This window comes from Ranitomeya variabilis, chromosome 2 (genome assembly GCF_051348905.1).
Source record: "Ranitomeya variabilis isolate aRanVar5 chromosome 2, aRanVar5.hap1, whole genome shotgun sequence".
NCBI classification, from domain to species: Eukaryota; Metazoa; Chordata; class Amphibia; order Anura; family Dendrobatidae; genus Ranitomeya; species Ranitomeya variabilis.
The window spans coordinates 49,943,720-49,965,928 of record NC_135233.1 but is presented as its reverse complement, the minus strand read 5'-3'; the positions used below and the strand labels follow the sequence as shown (position 1 = coordinate 49,965,928).

Here is a 22,209-nt window from a genome sequence, read left to right as displayed (position 1 = left end):
CACATATCAGGAGTAGAACTCTGGGCGGCGGACGCCGTCAGGGTCCCTCCTCATGTGAGTGGGAACTTCACCCGGAAGTCTTCCATCAGATCTGTCTTCTCTGGAGCACTCCAGATGTAGGTCAGATGGCGTCCAGACTGAACGCCAATGTACTATAAGTTCATGGTTCGGCCTCCAAGTCCAAAAGCCATCGCAGTGCATGCACTGGTCCTTCCATGGTACCAGTTTCCTTCACCCCTCTTCCACTACTTCCGAGATCTTTTCGGAAGCAGGAAGGGCCCCAGTGATTCTGGGAGATCCGCACTGACCATGTCAGGTTTTTTTTCTCGTTTGCGGAACTAGTATTTTTCCTTCTTATTGCAACAAAACTGCAAATATGGACTTCCTTGCAGGGAGTCTTCATATGTGGTTCTTCCCTATCGCATACCGTTAGATCTTTAGGACCTTAATGATCCTGGGAGTCTTACAGTAGACTCCTTTTGATCCGGACAGACTTTACTATCAGGGAAGATCGCCCTTTTTTTTTTCTCTGCTATCTCCTCATCCTGACGAGTCTTTGGAGCTAGCCGCTCTGTTTTCAGACCTTTCCCTTATTACCATCAAGGCAAGGTTGTCCGCAGGCCGTCCCTTGTTACCAAGGTGGTATTATTTTCCCACAGTTATGAGGGCATCGTTCTTCCCTCATCTCTTTCCGCACCAGTCCACATAACGGAATGGGTTCCCCATATTCTGAACGTGGTGAGTGCTCCGAGTAGGTATGTCTCGGACTGCATCCTTCCGAAGGTTGGACACTTGATTTGGGCTACCTCACTGTAAGAGGACTGCTTCCTGACAGTTACAGGAAGGGTTTAGCCGTTTCATCGGCCATGTTAGCTTGGTGGATTTGTTACACCGTCCAGGAGTCCTTCCGTGTTTAGATGTCAGCCTATCTCTCTGTCTATCGAGGTTTCTTGGATTCTAGGCACCAGGCGTCGGCACAGCACGCTTGCGAGGTAGTCCAGTCCGCATGCATTCTTGAAGCACTATAATTCCCAGACTTCCACAGATGTGAGTCTAGACAGGCGGACTCTGCAGGCCGCTGTGTTGCACTTCTAAGTAGCGGTTACACAAGGCCTAATCTGATGTTGTCCCCCCCACCCAGGGACTGCTTTGGGACGTCCCACGGTCTGTGTCCCCCAATGAGGAGAAATAGGGATTTTTGTGTACTCACCGTAAAATCCTTTTCTCCGAGCCATTCATTGGGGGACACAGCTCCCACCATATTATTAGCTTGTGCTTGTTTTATAATTTAACAGGCTATACTCTCATATATAATGTGATGTGTTATACGCTCCATATATTGTTTATTGATCTCCTACTGCTTTTGCACCGAACTGGTTAGCTGAGAGCCAGCAGGAGGGTGTATACTGCAGGGGAGGAGCTAACTTTCTTTGTATCACTTAGTGTCAGCCTCCTAGTGGCAGCAGCATACACCCACGGTCTGTGTCCCCCAATGAATGGCTCGGAGAAAAGGATTTTACTGTGAGTACACAAAAATCCCTATTTTCAGCTAGCTGACACTATTTATCTGGATACTCTAAGGCACGATTTAACTGGGCATTGTTCTATTTCCGCTCATTCGATTTTCACGTACAAGTGCTATGCGCTCTTTTCACAGATTTAATTCATACCTGTGATAGTCTATTGGGTCAAATGTACAATTTTTTATTTGGGGGTCGGATGAAAATTGCCAATAGGTCCATGATGAATCCGACAATGGGTCCGATGTTGAGTGCGGTCTGATTTTCACAGACTAGTGGAATGGAGAAAATGGAAAAACTTATCCACGCACAAGAATAACGGACAACACTTGAACCACAATCTGTCCATTTTACTTATATGTGGAAAAATCAGACTTGTAAATGAGCCCTTAGGGAGTATGCCCACGTAAAGTTTGCTGCTGACATTTCTGCATCGAAAAATGCGGCATAAAAAATGTGTTTTGTTTTTTTTGTTTTTTTTTTTTAAATTGCTTGTTTGTTTTTTCTCCCATTCAATAGAATGGATGAAAGAATCGAGATGCTAAGGATTAGAAAGGCTTCAAATCTGTAAAAAAAACAACAAAAAACATGTGCATGAATTTTTACAAATCTCACTTTGCTGGGATCGTAAAATGCTATTTATGTATTTTTAACACCCTTTTTTTAGTTTTTCTTTTTGGTTCTTCTTCTGAGCAGGATGGGGTGTCGGTGCCAGTGACAGTTTTTTACAAAGAAGACATTGGCCTTGGTGAAAGACCCCTTTTAGTCCATGTCTATGGGGCGTATGGCGTGGATTTGAACATGAGCTTTAAACCTGAGAAAAGATTGCTGGTTGACGATGGCTGGATCTTGGCCTACTGCCATGTAAGGTAGGGCTCAAATGTCAAAAATAAAATCCGTATTTTGTCAAACATTGTAAAAGTAGAAAATTTTAACCGCAAAATTGGATAATTTCTTTGAGAAATTCTACAAATGAGCTGATCAAAGGGTGTACGTACCACTGCTCAGAACCCAAACAATCATCTGTGGTCCTGGGTAGGCACCTCCTGCAGTCTGGATTTATTTTGCTCTTTTTAACAAGTAAAAATAGCAACAACAACAAAAAAAATTATCAAAATATATTTTTTGAAAGTAAACCTATGGCACATTGTCACAATTGTAATAGAATGATAATCCCGCTCAACTAACCATGAATAGGCTTTTATTCACACAAAGTGCATAACCGAGGACAACATCAGCTAGAATAAATTCTACATCAACGTGTTTCTGGTGACAGTCCACCCTTAGTCATGAGTTTTTAACTTTTAAGACTTCAACATTTTAAAATCTGTTGTTCATCTAATTTCTACTCCATTCACAACTTTAGCCCCAACTACCCAACTTGATTGAAGATCTGCCGAATCCATATGTCCTACTTATTTTATTATGCTTTGCTTATATAGCGCCATCATATTCTGCAGCACTTTACAGACATCATCATCGCTGTCCCCATCGGGGCTCACAATCTAGATTCCCTATCACTACATCTTCTTTGGTGTATTGGGAGGAAACCCACGCAAACATACAAACTCCTTGGGTGTTGTCCTTTAGTCGACTTTGACCTGGCCTGTTACTGTGATAATGTCCCTCATCCTGTGCCCCTTCCTGCTATAATGACCTCTCATCCTGTGCCCCTTCCGGCTATAATGACCTCTCATCCTGTGCCCCTTCCGGCTATAATGACCTCTCATCCTGTGCCCCTTCCTGCTATAATGACCTCATCCTGGGCACCTTCCTGCTCTAATGACCGCTCATCCTGAGCCCCTTCCCGCTATGACCTCTCAGCCTGGGCCCCTTCCTGCTCTAATGACCTCTCATCCTGGGCCCCTTCCCGCTATAATGACCTCTCATCCTGGGCCCCTTCCCGCTATAATGACCTCTCATCCTGGGCCCCTTCCTGCTATAATGACCTCTCAGCCTGGGCCCTTTCCTGCTATAATGACCTCTCATCCTGGGCCCCTTCCTGCTATAATGACCTCTCATCCTGGGCCCCTTCCTGCTATAATGACCTCTCATCCTGGGCCCCTTCCTGCTATAATATCCATTCTGCTGCTCTTTTTTTCCAACACACTAAAAAAAAAATATATTCTTACCTTTCCTCTACTCCTACGACGTGCAGTGTCCTTTTCTGTAACCTGAAGCTGACATGAGCGTGCTAGCCATGGGTGGTGGACGATGTGCCTGCCATGTACCGCTCGTGACGGGCACGCAGACTGCCAGCCTCTGATTGGCTGGTGTCATGTATGGCAGTGCAGGGAGTCGGCGGGTCTCTGTGCCGCACTACACTTCAGCCGCATGTATACGTGCGTCCAGCTAAAATAGGTGCTGGTGTTGGCCGGCCCCCTTCCCACATGGAAATAAACTTACATTAGCCACACTAATCAGGACCCTATCCTTTTGTATTGAAGTGTCTAACGAGCATGTACAAAGGTAATTTTGAAGGGGAGCAGGGTCAGCAGTGACATCGTCTTTTGTGATTGGTGGATCCTCTGTCATCCGCTGTGTATAGCGGTATTATCAGGTTTTCTACGGGTCAGTGAATTATCAGGTATCCTCCTGCCTTTGTTTATTAAAAAACAAAGATCAAGATATGAAAAAAATAAATAAATTAAATTCATGTAACATAAACCTGATGAAAAGACATTTTTCTGATGCCTCACTTTGAATTGCAAGTGTACACTTTAATCAAATCATATTATATATATATATATATATATATATATATATATATATATATATATATATATATATATATATATATATATATATATTTCCCCATTATTTTGGATACAAAAGTCAAATTATGAAAATTCTGTCCAGATGATTGGGTATAAATGTGTTCTTGGTATTAAACATGAGTGGCTGTCATTATTTCCACTGCTTCCTCCAGTGCCTGCTCTGTCTTTACAGAGGTGGTGGCGAGTTGGGCTGTACCTGGCATAAGCAGGGTAATCTGGAGAAGAAGCAGAATAGTCTGGATGACCTGGAGGCTTGTATTGTTCATCTCCACGATGTTGGATTTTCTCAGCCCTGTCGGACATCCCTTGAAGCTGCCAGCGCCGGAGGAGTCCTGGCCGGAGCTCTGTACAATTCTAGGCCTTGGCTTTTCCAAGCGATGGTCTTGGAGGTACCACATTATGTTACATACTTCCCACTAATGTCCAGTCTTTAGGATATGACGTTGTTATGCTATTGGTGGGGTTGGATTACACATGGCTTTATGGTGACTGGTCAAACCATCACGCGAGTGCTGCGGCCCCTTTGGACAGACCCTCGATGTAAAGACCAAAGGCTAAACCATCAATCGAGACCCCATTATATCTAGAGAAATGCATACCTTTTTATATCGGACAAGTGTACTATCCTTTACTATTAATGAGAAGATGCGGTATCAAGAACAGTCAGAACCGCTTCAATGGGCAAATCCATGGCTGAGCACTGCCTCCTCTTTCCTGCCAATGATCAGCCGTTGTGACGAACTTTGGACGCCATTGATCAAATATTGATGACCTGGGTGAAGGATAAAAAAAAAATTCAACAGCACTTCCAAACTGCAAAAGACAAGTGTGAAGAGGTGCAAGCTGAGAGCCAGTCCATATAACTAACAAAGCTGCACTCTGAAACGGTATAATATGTAAATGTGCAATATATGAAACTGGAATTGCATTACTGCTGTAGAAAACAGGTTGAAAAATGAAGGCACTTGGAGCATAAATTGGCCAAATTCGTGTAAGCCCAACAGCCAGCGAGAAGGCGTACCCCTTTGTTTTTGGGACCCCAAACCTAACATGTTGCCTCTCCTGGGCTTTTTTGATATTGGTAGTACATACCTTCTGACTCTTCCTCCCATCAGCCGATGGTGGTTTTGAATAGAGTTTTATCCCACCTGCCCATATTATTGTAGGCTTTTTGCCCAAGAGAGGCATCATGTTAGGTACGCCTTGTCACTGGCTTTTGGGCTCAAACGAATTGACCAATTTATGCGCCAAGTATCATTATTTATTTTTATTTTTTTTAACCTATTTTTTACAGCGGTAATGCAGTTCTAATTTCACATATTCAATGTCTATTTACTAATAGCACTACAGAGTGCAGCTTTAATTTGTTAACCATGCTAAAGGTAACCCATTAATACAATAATACACCTTCCATACCCAGAACGTAATGGTACATCATGGGGTGTGCAGGTGTATGGAGCAGGCTCGGGAATTGAGCCTGTTCTGTTCTGGATAGATGCGAGCTGTCTTAAAGGAAAAACAATTAATGTTTAGTATTTCCACATCTGTAAACTTCCAATTTATCAAAATATAATGTCTCTTGACTAGAGATGGGCGGACACCTGGATGTTCAGATCCGGCGGGTTCGGCCGAACAGTTACAAAACGTTTGGGTACCAGAACAGTACTCGGACCTTATTCACTTGAATGGGGGCTTGAAGATTCAGTGTTTGCCGCACTGTCATGTGCATGACAGCGTGGCAAACACCGCTTCTGAACGGCGGTGAAATTTATTCTGGCTGTGTCTTTATTTGCCATGTATCTATAGGATTAGTAATGGATAGGTGCCTTATAGACTCTCCTCCATCAATAAGTTGTGAGCTTGATGTCACCTGACAATACAAAGGTGACATCAACCACAAATATTAACCCCACTTGCCACCGCTACAGGGTAAGTGGGAAGAGTCTGGCAAAACACCAGAATTGGCGCATCAAGTAGATGTGCCTTTTCTGGGCAGCTTTGGGCTGCTATTTTTAGGCTGGGGGGGTGATATGCATGGCCCATTTCCAGCCTGAGAATACCAGCCCCCAGTTGTCTGCTTAAGCTTAGCTGGAGCTGGTTGTCAAAAATGGGGGGAACCCCACACCGTTTTTTTTTTGTTTTTTTTTCAATTTATTTAAATAATTAAAAAATAAAACGTGGGGGCCCCTCTATTCTTGATTACCAGCCTTGTTGCAGCCCCTAGCCATTAGTTTTGCTGGCTGGTTATCAAAAGTACAGGGTAACCCAGGCCATTTTTTATTTTTTTTTCTTTAATTAGTTATTTACAGTGAAGGAGCCGGCTAATGAATACACCCATCAGTCGCTCCTGCTCTTTCTATTATTAGCGGCAGCAGGCGTCCGATGGGAGCAGTAGTCCCATCAGCTGACACAAGTGACCGGAGGTAAACTTTTATACCTCCGATCACAGCTGTGTCTTCACGCCGGCTCTGACCCGGGGGGAGGATTTTACCACCGATCAGAAGCGGTGTTTGCTGCGCTATCAAACACCCGATGTTTGGGCAGCCGAACCCGACCAGTAACCCTGACTTCTTGGTGAAGTCCGTGTTCGGTACGGACGCCGAACTTTACTGTTTGGGTTTGCCCATCTCTACCCTTGCCAAAAATGTAAATGCTGCATAAAAGAAAAATTTTAAACTGCCATTTATTCTTTAGTGAGGGGTTGCTGCATTTCCCTCCCACAAAATGCAATACAAAGCAATATTAAAAAATGGTATGTTCCCTAAATTGGAATCAATAGACTACAGCTCTCCATACCAAAAAAAAAAAAAAGTTCAGTATAGCTCCATCTATACAGAAATGGAAAAAGTTACGGGACTTTTTTTTGTCACTTTATATAATACCTTACTTGAATTATTATTTTTATTTTAATCTCCATATTCGTACTGAACTAGAGCACAATAAATGATGAAAAAATGAATGATGGGTCGACCACTAGGAAGTACACTGATCACAAGTACAGGGGTCCAGTGTCCCCTGTATGAACGCGCTGGAGCCATGGTGCACGTGTGTGACTACTGCCCCACTCTCTGTCTGTGGAGCGGTGGTCACCAATGTGCACTACCGCTCCCATAGAAGTGAACGGAGTGGTGGACTCGCATGCACATGGGGAGCTTGTTCTCGTCGTGCTTCGCTTTTCCCTTAATCATTAACATATTGCCCATCTACAAAGTGCAGTAGCACATTGACCATGCTGGTTTCTTCATTAGGCGCCTTTCCTAAATGTGTTGGCTACAATGATGGACCCGTCTTTACCACTCACCATTGAAGAGCAAGAAGAATGGGGCGATCCTCAGACTAACGCGCAGCACTACAGAGCCATACGGGCTTACTGCCCTTATCAGAATATCACTCCGCAGGTAGGAGCGACACTGGTGCCGTTTACGTCCTTGGTTTTATCTTTATAAATCTGCAGTTTCCTTTAAAATTTGGGCAAAAAGAGAGAATAGGCATTAAAGCTTTGTGCAGACCTCGTCAGTCTATCCCTGACCAGTCATTAAACTCTGCAGAAGAGCTAATATGTGCGATCATGAGAACGGACAGCGGTTGGATTGCCAAATATTCTGGATTATTGGACTGTGCATAGAAAAGTGTGTAACCAGTTCTGATCCTATTACGCTGTCATGTCCGTGTCTGTTTCTTTGTCCTCTTGCAGAATTATCCCTCGGTTCTGATTACGGCTTATGAGAATGATCAGCGCATTGTGTTAAGTGGATTACTGCAGTACGTGAAAAAGCTCCGGACAGCTGCCCTCTGCCATTTTCAGGCATCGGCATTGCCCGGTGAGTAGGTGCCATTAAGTAAGCGGCGCCTCCATCTAGATTTGGCTTTTACTTGCATGCTCCATTCTAGAAGATCTGTCGACACCATCCTCCCCCCCCAATACTGGAGCATTTTACCTTCGAACTCTGTATTTGGCTATCCCTCTGTTATTCCTCCTGGAATCCTATGACTAAATTGACAGACATTTTCATTTCTCTTACTTGTCCAGATTGTCCATTCTTACTCTAAGGTCACATTCACACAAATGTGTGTTTGGCCCATGTAATGTCTGCGTGTGCAAAAACGGGCTACAATTGGTCTGTGTGCTATGTGCTAGACCACATGGGCAAATAACCCCCCGGACATCAGGACGTTGGTGGATAAAACTCAGTTTACACCAGTCTAGTGCAATTATACAGTGGGCATCTTTCTGTGGATGAGCACACTGAGCATGTCTGCAGTTTTCAGATAATAATAATAATCTTTATTTCTCCTACGTATCATTGGGGGACACAGGACGAATGGGTGTTATGCTGCTGCCACCAGGAGGACACTAAGTTAAACACACACAAAAGATTAACTCCTCCCCTGCAGTATACACCCACAGGCTGGACAATCCAGAGCCAGTTCTTACTTAGTGTCTCAGGAGGCACTTGGGTCCTCAGGACCCCACCAATTTTTGTTTTTAACGGAAGGGAGCGACAGGCAAATTTTCAGCTCTGATCTCTCCCGCACCAACAACGGGCAAGTACATGGAGCGTCCCTCCTGTATCCTTTCCCGCGACGATGGATGCCAGCCCTGGCTCACTTTCCAGTGTGGCGACGGTTCCCTAGCGTTCCGATCTCCCTCCCTCCCTGTCAGGCGACCACGGGGACTAATCATCCACCTAAGTTTCCTGGAGCCAGGGCACAGCCGGACAGAATGCCATGGCGTCCGTGCAGCCGCCCACTGCATCACCACTGAACATAGCGGATGTTGCACGGCGGCAGAAGCTCTCCACCCTCTCCCTACTAAGGTGAAGGTGGATGGAGCATCGGCCCCATCGCACAAGGTAAGTGCGGGGGCCGACCAGCTGACAGGGGACCGCCCGTTCAGGGATCCATTATCTTCTTTCTAATGCGGCGCTGCAGCCGCGGGGCACGGGCAATCCGGCGCTCTGTTAGGACGGTGACACAGTTTACCGTCCCTGGTCCGGATTCCAACACGGACAATCAGACTCCCTCCCTCATACAGCAGGATGGTGGTGGCAATGGCAGCGTTCCGACGCGCATAGCAGGGAATCCACCGCCCGCCCACGACACGCCCCCCTCCCTCTCTCTCTCTCTCTGGGCGCTTCTCGTTCCCGAGAAGCGCTCTTCTCACATCTCGGCGGCCATCTTGGACCAGGAAGTGCGCTGGCGGCTCTGCAGCACCACAGCGCACAGGACTTCAGGATCTCCCTGCCAAGCACCGCAGAACTTGGTGAGACGCACTCAGTAGGATTGTCTCTTCCCCTGCCAGTACGCTCACTTTATGGCAAAGATGTCACAGTCTAGGCAAAAACGGACTGGAAAGACCCACTCTGTTATTTTTGCTGTGTGCACCTCCTGCAAGGTATCTCTGCCCCGAGGTCACACTACCCCGCTGTGCTCCGCCTGCGAAATATCTGCGGCACAGGATACTCCGGCCTCTGACCCGGAATGTAGTGAGCCTAGTACCCCCGCATGGGCGTCCTCCCTTGCTCGATCTGTGGCATCCTTGGAAAGGACGATACAGTCCCTCCGTGACCCGTCCCTTACCCAGGGCGCTTCCACGGATGATGTAACGCGGCCTAAAAACCCCTCTCGGCCTAGAGGCCGTACCGTTTCCAGAAGCCCTCTCTCATCTAGAAAGAAGTCCAGGGTAATATCTCCGGTCCGTGATCAGCCCTCCGGCTCAGAGAGCGAAGTCTCTCGTCACTCATCCCCAGCTCATAGCAGGGAATCCTTTCTGGACGACGCATCCAGCGTGTCCTGTTCCCCAGAGTATCGTCACGACCAAGAGACCCTAGATTCTCTCATAGACTCGGTAAGTCAGACGCTACAGTTAGAGGAGGAAACCCCGTCCAAGGCGGTTCATCCCGTGTCATTCGGGTGAACCACAAAGGCTCATAGATTTTTTCCTACGCATCCTCAATTTAAGGACATTGTCGATCTCCACAGGGTCCGTCCGGATAAACGCTTCTCAGGTCAGAAGGCTATGCAATTGAAGTATCCGTTTGCTCAGGACCTTGCTAAGGAGTGGTCTCAGTCACCCTCCGTGGACCCGCCAGTGTCGCAGCTAGCCACCAAGGCGGTTCTATCCTCCTCCGAGGGCGCGTCCATCAAGCATCCCACTGATAGACAAATTGACCAGATGGCTCGCTCGGCTTTTGAAGCTTCCTCGGCTTCTCTCTTCCCTTCTTTTGCCGCCACATGGGTTGCAAAAACCATGACCCATTGGGCCGAGTCTTTAGCCTCTACAGCTCTACACGCCGACTTACCCCCCGAGGTTTCACACCTGGCCACTCAGATTGCCAGAGCGGGGGACTTTGTAGTTTCCGCATCCTTAGACGCGGCCAACTGTGCCTCACAGGCAGCGGCCAATGCTGTCACGATCCGCAGATCCCTTTGGCTCAGGGACTGGAAAGCGGACTCAGGATCCAAAAAATCTCTCACGTCCCTTCCATACCAGGGCGAACGCCTTTTTGGGGACAAACTAGATAAAATTATCGCAGACTCCACAGGGGGAAAGAGCAAATTCCTTCCCCAGCAACGGACCTTTCGCCCCCTTCGCAACCAACAGGGCCGAGGCCGTTATTTCCGTTTCGGCTCCAATTGGTCCAATTCTCCCTCCGCGCCACCCGGCGCCGGGAGAGGTCAGCGCAAGGACAGAACCTCCCAGCCATCTTACAAACCTTCTCCCTCTTGGAGAGGCAGACCCAGACAACAGGGGTCCAGGGGGCCCAGACCTAACAGGTCTCCACCTCAATGACTCTTGGCAGACGCCAAAGGACACCGACAGAGTTGGCGGCCGCCTACTCTTCTTTCGGGACGCGTGGCTCTCGGTAGTTCCCGACCGATGGGTCCGCGAACTGGTATCCTTCGGTTACAAGATAGAGTTTGTCTCTCTTCCCCCATCTCGTTTCTTCCAGTCCCCTCCTCCCAGAGCAAGGGTCCGTCAGTATTTTCAGGCCATAAGATCGCTATGGGAAGACGGGGTCATCATCCCGGTACCTCAGAACGAGAGGTACCAAGGTTTCTATTCCAATCTTTTCATTGTACCAAAAAAGGACGGCTCAGTACGTCCAATATTGGACCTCAAGCTCCTCAACAAGTACGTCCGTGTACGTCAATTCCGTATGGAGTCCCTCCGCTCGGTAATTGCCTCTCTGGAAGAGGGCGAGTTCCTTGCATCTCTAGATGTTCAAGACGCTTACTTGCACATTCCCATCCTACCGTCTCATCAGCGCTTCCTCCGCTTCGCGGTCCAGGGGCACCATTTTCAGTTTGTCGCCCTACCTTTCGGGCTGGCCACTGCTCCTCGGGTGTTCACCAAGGTCATGGCAGCTGCCGTGGCCATTCTACATGCTCGAGGCATAGTGGTGTTGCCCTACTTGGACGACATCCTCATAAAAGGCCCCTCTTTCCGGTCCTGTTCAGAAGCGGTAGACGTCACTATAAATACCTTTTTGCGCCTGGGCTGGAAAATCAATTTCAAAAAATCTTCCCCAGTCCCGGCCCAAACCATATCCTACCTGGGAATGATCTTAGACTCCTCTCAGGGTCTAGTACTTTTGCCTCCGGAAAAGGTATCCACTCTTCAGAGAGAAGTCCGGAAGCTTACTCAACCTCGCTCTCACTCCCTACGCTTCTCCATGAGGGTACTCGGCAGGATGGTGGCGGCAATGGAGGCAGTGCCCTTTGCGGTTTTTCACCTCCGTCCCTTACAACACGCCATTCTGGCAGTATGGGACAGGAATCCCGCCTCGCTCGACCGCCGTCTCCTTCTCTCTCGCCCAATCAGACAGTCCCTCAGGTGGTGGACCAAGAGGTCCTCCCTGACTCGGGGGAAGTCTTTCCTTCCGGTGCACTGGCTGGTTGTCACAACGGACGCCAGTCTCTTCGGCTGGGGTGCAGTGTTCCAGCGCCACTCGACTCAGGGTCGCTGGTCTCCGCAGGAGTCCCAGCTGCCCATCAATATCCTAGAGATTCGGGCAATCAGACTGGCTCTCCATCATTTTCAGCCGTTCCTCTCCGGCCGTGCGGTCAGAGTCCAGTCCGACAACGCCACTGCGGTAGCCTACATCAACCGCCAAGGGGGCACTCGCAGCAAGGCGGCCATGATCGAGGTGACGCTAATTCTCCGCTGGGCCGAGACACATCATTCCATACTCTCAGCAGTTTTTATCCCAGGCGTGGAAAACTGGGAAGCGGACTTTCTCAGTCGCCACAGCCTCGATCCCGGAGAGTGGTCTCTCCATCCCGCAATCTTTCACCAGATATGCTCTCGATGGGGGACCCCGGACGTGGACCTAATGGCATCTCGCCTCAATTGCCAGGTTCCCGTCTTCATGGCCAGGTCTCACGACCCCTCAGCCTTCGGAGCCGACGCTCTCGTCCTCTCATGGCAGGGTTTCAGACTCCCATACATCTTTCCCCCAATTCCTCTTCTGACAAAGGTGATCAGGAAGATCAAGGCAGAACGGATCCCAGTACTTCTCATCGCTCCGGACTGGCCGCGCAGGACATGGTATGCCGAGATGGTTCAACTGGTCTCAGACGTACCTTGGAGGCTGCCGAGTCGCGCAGACCTCCTGTCTCAAGGGCCCATTTACCACCCGAACTCAGAGGCCCTGTGTTTAACGGTGTGGCCGTTGAGTCCTGGGTACTGAGGCAGAAGGGGTTGCCCCAGACGGTGATATCTACCATGCTCCGCGCACGCAAGCCTTCTTCTATGCGCATCTACCACCGCGCCTGGAAGGTATACTTCGCCTGGTGCAGGAAGCGGGGACGTTTCCCCCTCCGTTTTTCTATCCCTCACATTTTGGAATTCCTCCAATCAGGCGTAGACTTGGGTCTTGCTCTCAGCTCTCTTAAGGGCCAAATTTCTGCTCTCTCGGTTCTTTTTCAGAGAAAGATTGCAAACAGATTGCAGGTCAGGACCTTCATCCAGGGTGTTTCTCATATGGCTCCGCCTTACAAGATGCCCTTGGAACCATGGGACCTGAACCTAGTTCTCTGTGCTCTTCAAGAGCCCCCCTTTGAGCCCTTGCATGAAGTGTCTTTGCTGTTCTTGTCGTGGAAGATTGCCTTCCTCGTGGCTGTCACGTCTATTAGACGTGTCTCTGAGCTGGCAGCTCTGTCGTGCCGACCTCCTTTCCTCGTGTTCCACCAGGACAAGGTGGTTCTGCGGACATGTCCGACTTTTCTTCCGAAGGTCGTTTCCTCCTTCCATCTTAATGAGGAGATTGTCCTTCCCTCACTGTGCCCTGCTCCTTCCACCGCACGGAAAGGGCGCTCCACACTCTGGACTTAGTGAGGGGTCTTAGACGTTACGTCTCCAGAACTGCGTCTCTCCGTAGGTCAGACGCCTTGTTCGTTCTTCCGATGGGGCCACGGAAGGGACTACCTGCTTCCAAGGCCTCCATTGCCAAGTGGATTCGTTCCGCCATCCAAGAGTCCTACCGTGTCAAGGGTCACGCCGCACCTCCGGGGATCAAGGCTCATTCTACCCGGTCAGTCGGCGCGTCCTGGGCCATCCGGCACCAGGCATCGGCAGCGCAGGTCTGCAAGGCTGCTACATGGTCCAGCCTGCATACATTCACGAAGCACTACCATGTGCACTCTCAGGCCTCGGCAGACGCGTCCGTCGGTAGGCGAATCCTACAAGCGGCAGTGTCTCATCTGTAGCTCGTAGGCACGCACAGCATTTATAACTTCTTGTTGCCCACCCAGTGACTGCTTTGGGACGTCCCATTCGTCCTGTGTCCCCCAATGATACGTAGGAGAAAAGGAGATTTTTGTGTACTCACCGTAAAATCTTTTTCTCCGAGTCATCATTGGGGGACACAGCACCCTCCCTGTTAGCCTAGTTGGCTCAATTGTTCTTTTCTGTCTGTGTTTTGACTATGACATGTTTTCTGTTTAACTGGCTTACTCCTACTGCTTTGTTACCGAACTGGCTCTGGATTGTCCAGCCTGTGGGTGTATACTGCAGGGGAGGAGTTAATCTTTTGTGTGTGTTTAACTTAGTGTCCTCCTGGTGGCAGCAGCATAACACCCATTCGTCCTGTGTCCCCCAATGATGACTCGGAGAAAAAGATTTTACGGTGAGTACACAAAAATCTCCTTTTTTATATAGCGGTAACCTATTCCGCAGCGCTTTACAGTTTGCACACATTATCACTGGTGTCAGATGTCACTGGTCTGTTCCGGTCAGTGCTCTTCTTGACGTAGGGCTAACCAATATGGCTGGGCAAATCTTTGGCAGTGCTACCGCCACACCGCCGTCGCACCGTTGGTCTGACATTAGTGTTGCTTGTTGGAGAATATTCGGACACAGTCCAAGTTTTTGGTGAAGTTTAATTAAAAAAACCTGACACAAGCCAACTGATAACATCAGTATGCCTCTACTTGTTAAAAACAAAAAAAAACACTTTTTGGTCATTAACCATGAGACACTTTTTTTTTTGCCCATATGGGAACTGGGAATAGAAAGACTCATGTAATTGTTTATTTTTCTTCTTAACAATTCTACAGTGTATAATATAAACGTATACTGGTGATTGTTTTTAATAAATAATTTTATAATTTTTTTTTTTTTAATATTGGAATTATGATACTGTTTCAGATTGGAGGATGCCCAATATATTGCTGGATGTTCATCCCGGAGGTAGTCACACTGATTCATTATCTTGGGAAGATTCCTTGAAAAAGGTAACACAATGTACACCCATCTCACAGAAAGTAATTTGTGTTCTTAAAGTCACAAGTAAAATTAAAGTAACGCTCCAGTAAAATTGATGGTGCAGCCTGTCTGTTTCAGGGCCTCAGGGGTGGTGAGTCCCTGTCATGCTCCGCCCCTGAGGTCTGCACTTTGTAGAACATAGTGTATCAGTTTTGCCCAGTGTGTTCCTTTAACCTTTTCACTGCTAGGGAAAATATAAAAAAAATATTAATGTTATATATGTATTAACCATTCATCCATTTATCCATGCCGTTCGTATATCTTTTTTTTGAAAGTAGACACCTGGCACATTGTCAGCATGCCACTTGGAACTTTATACACACAGTCACCTTCATGAAATTTTATTTTGATGCCTAAAAATTTATATTGGTGTCATAAAGAAAACCTTTCACCATACTTTTTTATTTTTTCATTTTGCTTCTCCGTTGCGGAGATTAGTAATTAAAGCGAACCTGTCACCAGATTTGGCCAAAATGAGATACGGCCACCACCTTTTAAAGCCTCATATACACCATTCTATAATGCTGTATATATACTCCACTGCAGGGCGGTTTGGTCCTAGGGGTGTCTATGTTCTTGGTTCGGTGTTTCCCATCTTCTTGCGATGCCGTCCTCCTCCTTCCCTTCCCTCCTGTGTCCCTGCTTCATCCAGAAAAGTCTCCTTGGCATCGTGCTCCTGTGCAGGCGTACTTCTCTGTCCTGTTGAGGGCAGATCAAAGTACTGCAGTGCGCATGCGCCGGGAAAGGTCACGTTCAGCTGGAGTCGGGGCTGGAGTCGGCGGGGCCCTCACCCTCTGGGCCGGTCGCAGCGGTGACCACGGTCGTTATGACCCTGGCCTAGACTTATGTCTACATTTTATATATCCTTCATAAAATTATCAGGACCGGAGGCATTTTTAGAAGTTTGCATTAGTTCATGTGGAATGAAGAAGAAATGTAAAAATGCGAGGATACCTGAGCAACATATTGTTATGCTTTTATCTAGTTTTTTTGTTTGTTTTTTCTTTCTTAGGTGGCCGCACATCTTGCTTTTCTTCACAAGGAACTGAAACTTTAGGCGAAAAGATAGTTCAGACATTACAGAGGAAAACCATGAAATTGCAGTACATAATGAAGAGGAAATAACGTGGTTACCGCGCCTGTATCTCCTTTAGTTCATATTCACATGTAGCAGATTCATTGCAGAACTTTTCTGCGGTTTCCATGAACCTGCGGCTACTTCTGGAGGACTGAGCCTCATGTTTTGTAATCCTGAATCGTCCCCTTTGGTTGACTGAGCATTAGAAGAAAAATAAAATCTGACAGTTATTTGGATCCGACCTGTCACATGATCACTTATAGTTTATCCAGTATCCGGATTTTAGATATCTCCAAGAATAAAGTTTTCTTTTCATTTGGGCTAGAAATGTAATTGGCAGCGTCATAACTAAAGCAAAGGTAGCGTAATGTAGATGCTTTAGGTGACTGCTCTGTCTCTTGCACTAGTTTTATAAATCTTCCCCCTTGGAGACTCCCGAATGAATCCTGCTACGTACTGTACTATATTACAGTTGTGCCCAAAAGTTTACATACCCCGGCAGGATTTTTGCTTTCTTGGCCTTTTCTCAGAGAATGTGAATGATAACACCAAAACTTTTTCTCCACTCATGGTTAGTGGTTGGGTGAAGCCATTTATTGTCAAACTACTGTGTTTTCTCTTTTTAAATCATAATGACAACCCAAAACATCCAAATGACCCTGATCAAAAGTTCACATACCCTGGTGATTGTGGCCTGATAACATGCACAGAAGTTTACACAAATGGGTTTGAATGGCTACTAAAGGGAACATCCTCACCTGTGAGTACCTCCGAAATGCCTAATGCCTCACACTCTACATTAACCCCTTTCTGACCTCGGACGGGATAGTACGTCCGAGGTCAGAAGCCCCTCTTTGATGCGGGTTCCGGCGGTGAGCCCGCATCAAAGCCGGGACATGTCAGCTGTTTTGAACAGCTGACATGTGCCCGTAATAGGCGCGGGGAGAATCGCGATCTGCCCGCGCCTATTAACTAGTTAAATGCCGCTGTCAAACGCAGACAGCGGCATTTAACTACCGCATCCGGCCGGGCGGCCGAAAATGACGGCATCGCCGACCCCCGTCACATGATCGGAGGTCGGCGATGCTTCTGAATGGTAACCATAGAGGTCCTTGAGACCTCTATGGTTACTGATCCTCGGCAGCTGTGAGCGCCACCCTGTGGTCGGCGCTCACAGCATACCTGATTTTCTGCTACATAGCAGCGAACAGCAGATCGCTGCTATGTAGCAGAGCCGATCGAGTTGTGCCAGCTTCAAGCCTCCCATGGAGGCTATTGAAGCATGGCAAAAGTAAAAAAAAAAAAAAAAAAAAATATATAAAAGTTTAAATCACCCCCCCTTTCGCCCCAATCAAAATAAATCAATAAAAAAAAAAATCAAATCTACACATATTTGGTATCGCCGCGTTCAGAATCGCCCGATCTATCAATAAAAAAAAAAAGCATTAGCCTGATCGCTAAATGGCGTAATGAGAAAAATTCGAAACGCCAGAATTACGTTTTTTTTGGTCGCCGCGACATTGCATTAAAATGCAATAACGGGCGATCAAAAGAACATATCTGCACCAAAATGCTATCATTAAAAACGCCAGCTCAGCACGCAAAAAATAAGCCCTCACCTGACCCCAGATCACGAAAAATGGAGACACTACGAGTATCGGAAAATGGCGCCATTTTTTTTTTTTTTTTTTTTTTTTTTTTTAGCAAAGTTTGGAATTTTTTTTTCACCACTTAGCTAAAAAATAACCTAGACATGTTAGGTGTCTATGAACTCGTAATGACCTTGAGAATCATAATGGCAGGTCAATTTTAGCATTTAGTGAACCTAGCAAAAAAGCCAAACAAAAAACAAGTGTGGGACTGCACTTTTTTTGCAATTTCACTGCACTTGGAATTTTTTTCCCGTTTTCTAGTACACGACATGGTAAAACCAATGATGTCGTTCAAAAGTACAACTCGTCCCGCAAAAAATAAGCCCTCACATGGCCAAATTGACGGAAAAATAAAAAAGTTATGGCTCTGGGAAGGAGGGGAGCGAAAAACGAACACGGAAATACAAAAAATCCCAAGGTCATGAAGGGGTTAAAGCTACACCACTTTAGACTCTGCAAGATTATGGTGAACGAACACTTCTAGAAACATCACTTTACAATCTTTCCATCCGAACAGGCTGCTGATGACTGGACGAACTAACAAAACACTCATTTGTAGAGTGAACTTATCCTTTGAACTGCATTAGGTCTCCTCTCACACAGCCTTAAAAAAAAGAAAAAAAAAAAAATATGCGCAAGGTGGTCCGTTTCTTACTATTCGTGTGGTTTTGTTGGCCATCCGTGTTACACATACCGGAATAGAAATTACAGGTTTAAATGATACGCCAAGTTATAGACAGATAATAGAATGGATAGTTAGATGGCTTGTAGTGCTTTCTATTAAGCCACATAATTAAATGGGAAAAAAAAAATCCTTTTGATAGGTCATCAATGAAAAAGTAGTGTACAACCTCTTTAACTTAGGCCCCTTTCACACTAGCGTCGTGCACTGCATGTCGCTATGCGTCGTTTTGTAGAAAAAAACGCATCCTGCAAAAGTGCTTGCAGGATGCGTTTTTTCTCCATTGACTTGCATTAGCGACGCAGTGCGAAGCATTGCCACACACGTCGTGTTGGGTCAGACCGTCGCCACCAAAAAACGTTGCTTGTAACATTTTTTGGTGCGTCGTGCCCGTCTTTTCCGACCGCGCATGCGCAGCCGGAACTCCGCCCCCGCCTCCCCGCACCTCACAATGGGGCAGCGGATGCGTTGAAAACCAGCATCCGCTGCCCCCGTTGTGCGACGCTTCCACAGTATGCATCGGTGCAGTGCACGACGCTAATGTGAAAGTAGCCTTATTGTGTCATTATGCAGTAAGCTTTCAGATGATAATTTACAGTTTTGTTTGACATACTTGTTTTTAATAAACTTTTAAAAGCTTGCAAAACTCCTGCAAGACAAAGCTCTAAAAATCAGAGGTAAATGCTATCCTAGAATCTAGCGTATCGCCAAAAGGTAACATTTTCTCACTAAACTAGGATCTACTATCAGAGTGCATTGCTCCCAATGATTGGAGTTTACGCTTTTTGGATCAAAACAATGTTTACTAAATACCCTATGGTATTTATATACACTATTACTATATACGGTACCCTGTTGTAGGTATATGTTCACTTTGTTTGTCTTAGGTTTTGTATGTTAAATGGCCACAGCAGCTAAAAAACACACACACGGTCCGTGCTTTGCACACTGATGTGTGCGCAGACCTATTCACTTGAATGGGTCTACATGTGGAGACTATCACCACACGTACCGGACACACTGACGTCTGAAAGAGGCCTTATGCTCCAGCTCATTTCTTTCTGGTTTTAATTTTTTTTTATTTTGTACTTTATAAAGACCGGTGTAGCTCCCTTTTTTGTTGGGCATTTCATTCCTATAGTTTCCCATGGCCAGGTGTCTGACCAGTTGGATCCTGGTCCTTCTCTGCCCCTCTACATTGTTGTCGTCTGTGTGAATACGTTGCATGTATACCAACTTGTGCTCTGGCTTATTTATTTGGTGTTGCTCCCATTGATTGCTAAAATGAAGTAGATGTGCAAGAAAGTCGATGTGCTTTTTTTTCCAAATGTGGTTATCCATTGACTACGATGTGCCACCAATGTGGCTTTGAAAGCTGTAAGGAGTTGCAGAGTTTCCTAGTAGTGCTAGTACAGTGCCTTGCGAAAGTATTCAGCTCCCTGGAACTTTTCAACCTTTTCCCACATACTGTATCATGCTTCAAACATAAAGATACCAAATGTAAAATTTTGGTGAAGAATCAACAACAAGTAGTGGAACACAATTGTGAAGTTGAATGAAATTTATTGGTTATTTTAAATTTTTGTGGAAATTCAAAAACTGAAAAGTGGGGCGTGCAATATTATTCGGCCCCTTTACTTTCAGTGCAGAAGTTCATTGTGGATCTCTGAATGATCCAATGTTGTCCTAAATGCCTAATGATGATAACTATAATCCACCTGTGTGTAATCAAGTCTCTGTATAAATGCACCTGCTCTGTGATAGTCTCAGGGTTCTGTGTGAAGCACAGAGAGCATCATGAAGAGCAAGGAACACAACAGGCAGGTCCGTGATACTGTTGTAGAGAAGTTTAAAGCCGGATTTGGATACAAAATGATTTCCAAAACTTTAAACATCCCAAGGAGCACTGTGCAAGCGATCATATTGAAATGGAAGGAGTATCATACCACTGCAAATCTACCAAGACCCCGCTGTCCCTCTAAACTTTCATCTCAAACAAGAAGACTGATAAGAGATGCAGCCAAGAGGCCCATGATCACTCTGGATGAACTGCAGAGATCTACAGCTGAGGTGGCATAGTCTGTCCATAGGACAACAATCAGTCGTACACTGTACAAATCTAGCCTTTATGGAAGAGTGGCAAGAAGAAAGCCATTTCTCAAAGATATCCATAAAAAGTGGTGTTTAAAGTGTGCAACAAGCCACCTGGGAGACACCAAACATGTGGAAGAAGGTGCTCTGGTCAGATGAAACCAAAATCGAACTTTTTGGCAACAATGCCAAACGATATGTTTAGCATAAAGGCAGCACACCTCATCACCCTGAACACACCATCCCCACTGTCAAACGTGGTGGTGGCAGCATCATGGTTTGGGCCTGCTTTTCTTCAGCAGGGACAGGAACGATGGTTAAAATTGATGGGATGATGGATGGAGCCAAATACAGGACCATTCTTGAAGAAAACCTGTTGGAGTCTGCAAAAGACCTGAGACTGGGACGGAGGTTTGTTTTCCAAAAAGACAATGATCCAAAACATAAAGCAAAATCTACAATGGAATGGTTCACAAATAAACAAATCCAGGGGTTAGAATGGCCAAGTCAGAGTCCAGACCTCAATCCAATCAAGAATCTCTGGAAAGAGCTGAAAACTGCTGTTCACAAACGATCTCCATCAAACCTCAATGAGCTAGAGCTGTTTGCCGAGGAAGAATGGGCAAGAATTTCAGTCTCTCGATGTGCAAAACTGATAGAGACATACCCCGAGCGACTTGCAGCTGTAATCGCAGCAAAAGGTGGCGCAACGAAGTATTACGTTAAAGGGGCCGAATAATATTGCATGCCCCACTTTTCAGTTTTTGAATTTCCACAAAAATTTAAAATAATAAATTTCGTTCAACTTCACAATTGCATTCCACTTGTTGATTCTTCACAAAAATTTACATTTGGTATCTTTTATGTTTGAAGCATATGAGGGAAAAGGTTGAAAAAGTTCCAGGGGGCCGAATACTTTCGCAAGGCACTGTATTTGTTGGGATTAAAGTGGTCTCATCCTTCTGAAATAGAGTGCAATTTTTAGCCCTCTTGAGTTGCCTACTAGTGGTGAGCGAGTGTGCTCGGATAAGGAGTTATCTGATCCTTCGGGTGCTATCTGAGAGCCTTTGGTGTGCTCGACAATATGTTCGCGTCCCCATGGCTGCATGTCTCACGGCTGTTCGACAGCTGCAACACATGCAGGTATTACCTGTTTGTTAGGCAATTCCTGCATGTATTGCAGCTGTCGAACAGCCGTGAGACATGCAGCCATGGGGATGCGAACATATTTTTCGAGCATGCCAAAAACGCTCAAACACCCGAGCATGGCTGATAACACCTTATCTGAACACGTTCACTCATCACAATTGCCTACACAAGTGTAGCCTTGTCAATGGAAATGCAACAGGATCAGATTGGGAGAGACGACTAAGCCTTGTATGTTTCGTGATTTAATACAGTTTTTCTTTGGGAAAATCATCAAGGTAGAAAATTACAATCTGTAGGAATACAGGAGTGTTTTTTTGTTGTTGTTTATTTCCTATATGTTACCATAAAGCAGATTCACCTTTGGAGCTCGACCTCCAAAATTAACTACATTAGTTGAACAATTAATTTCCTATCATGTTCCAATCTTGTCTTTTGGACAAAAAAAAATAATGAAAAAATTAGTCACCCTCTCCTATGTTTTTCTGATAGGGC

At 46.1% G+C, this 22,209-nt stretch overlaps 1 protein-coding gene across 2 annotated transcripts in view; it reads left to right on the top strand.

The window, feature by feature from the left end:
* Positions 1-16,384, top strand: part of PREPL (prolyl endopeptidase like) — a 68,465-nt gene extending 52,081 nt beyond the window's left edge. For both annotated transcript variants that reach the window (XM_077282403.1, XM_077282402.1), the window contains 6 exons: positions 2,217-2,389; positions 4,470-4,686; positions 7,546-7,695; positions 7,992-8,118; positions 14,949-15,034; positions 16,078-16,384. In XM_077282403.1, coding sequence (XP_077138518.1) covers positions 2,217-2,389; positions 4,470-4,686; positions 7,546-7,695; positions 7,992-8,118; positions 14,949-15,034; positions 16,078-16,122 — 798 coding nt within the window. In that variant the 3' untranslated portion in view covers positions 16,123-16,384. The remainder of the gene's footprint in view (positions 1-2,216; positions 2,390-4,469; positions 4,687-7,545; positions 7,696-7,991; positions 8,119-14,948; positions 15,035-16,077) is intronic.
* The last annotated feature ends 5,825 nt before the right edge of the window (positions 16,385-22,209 follow it).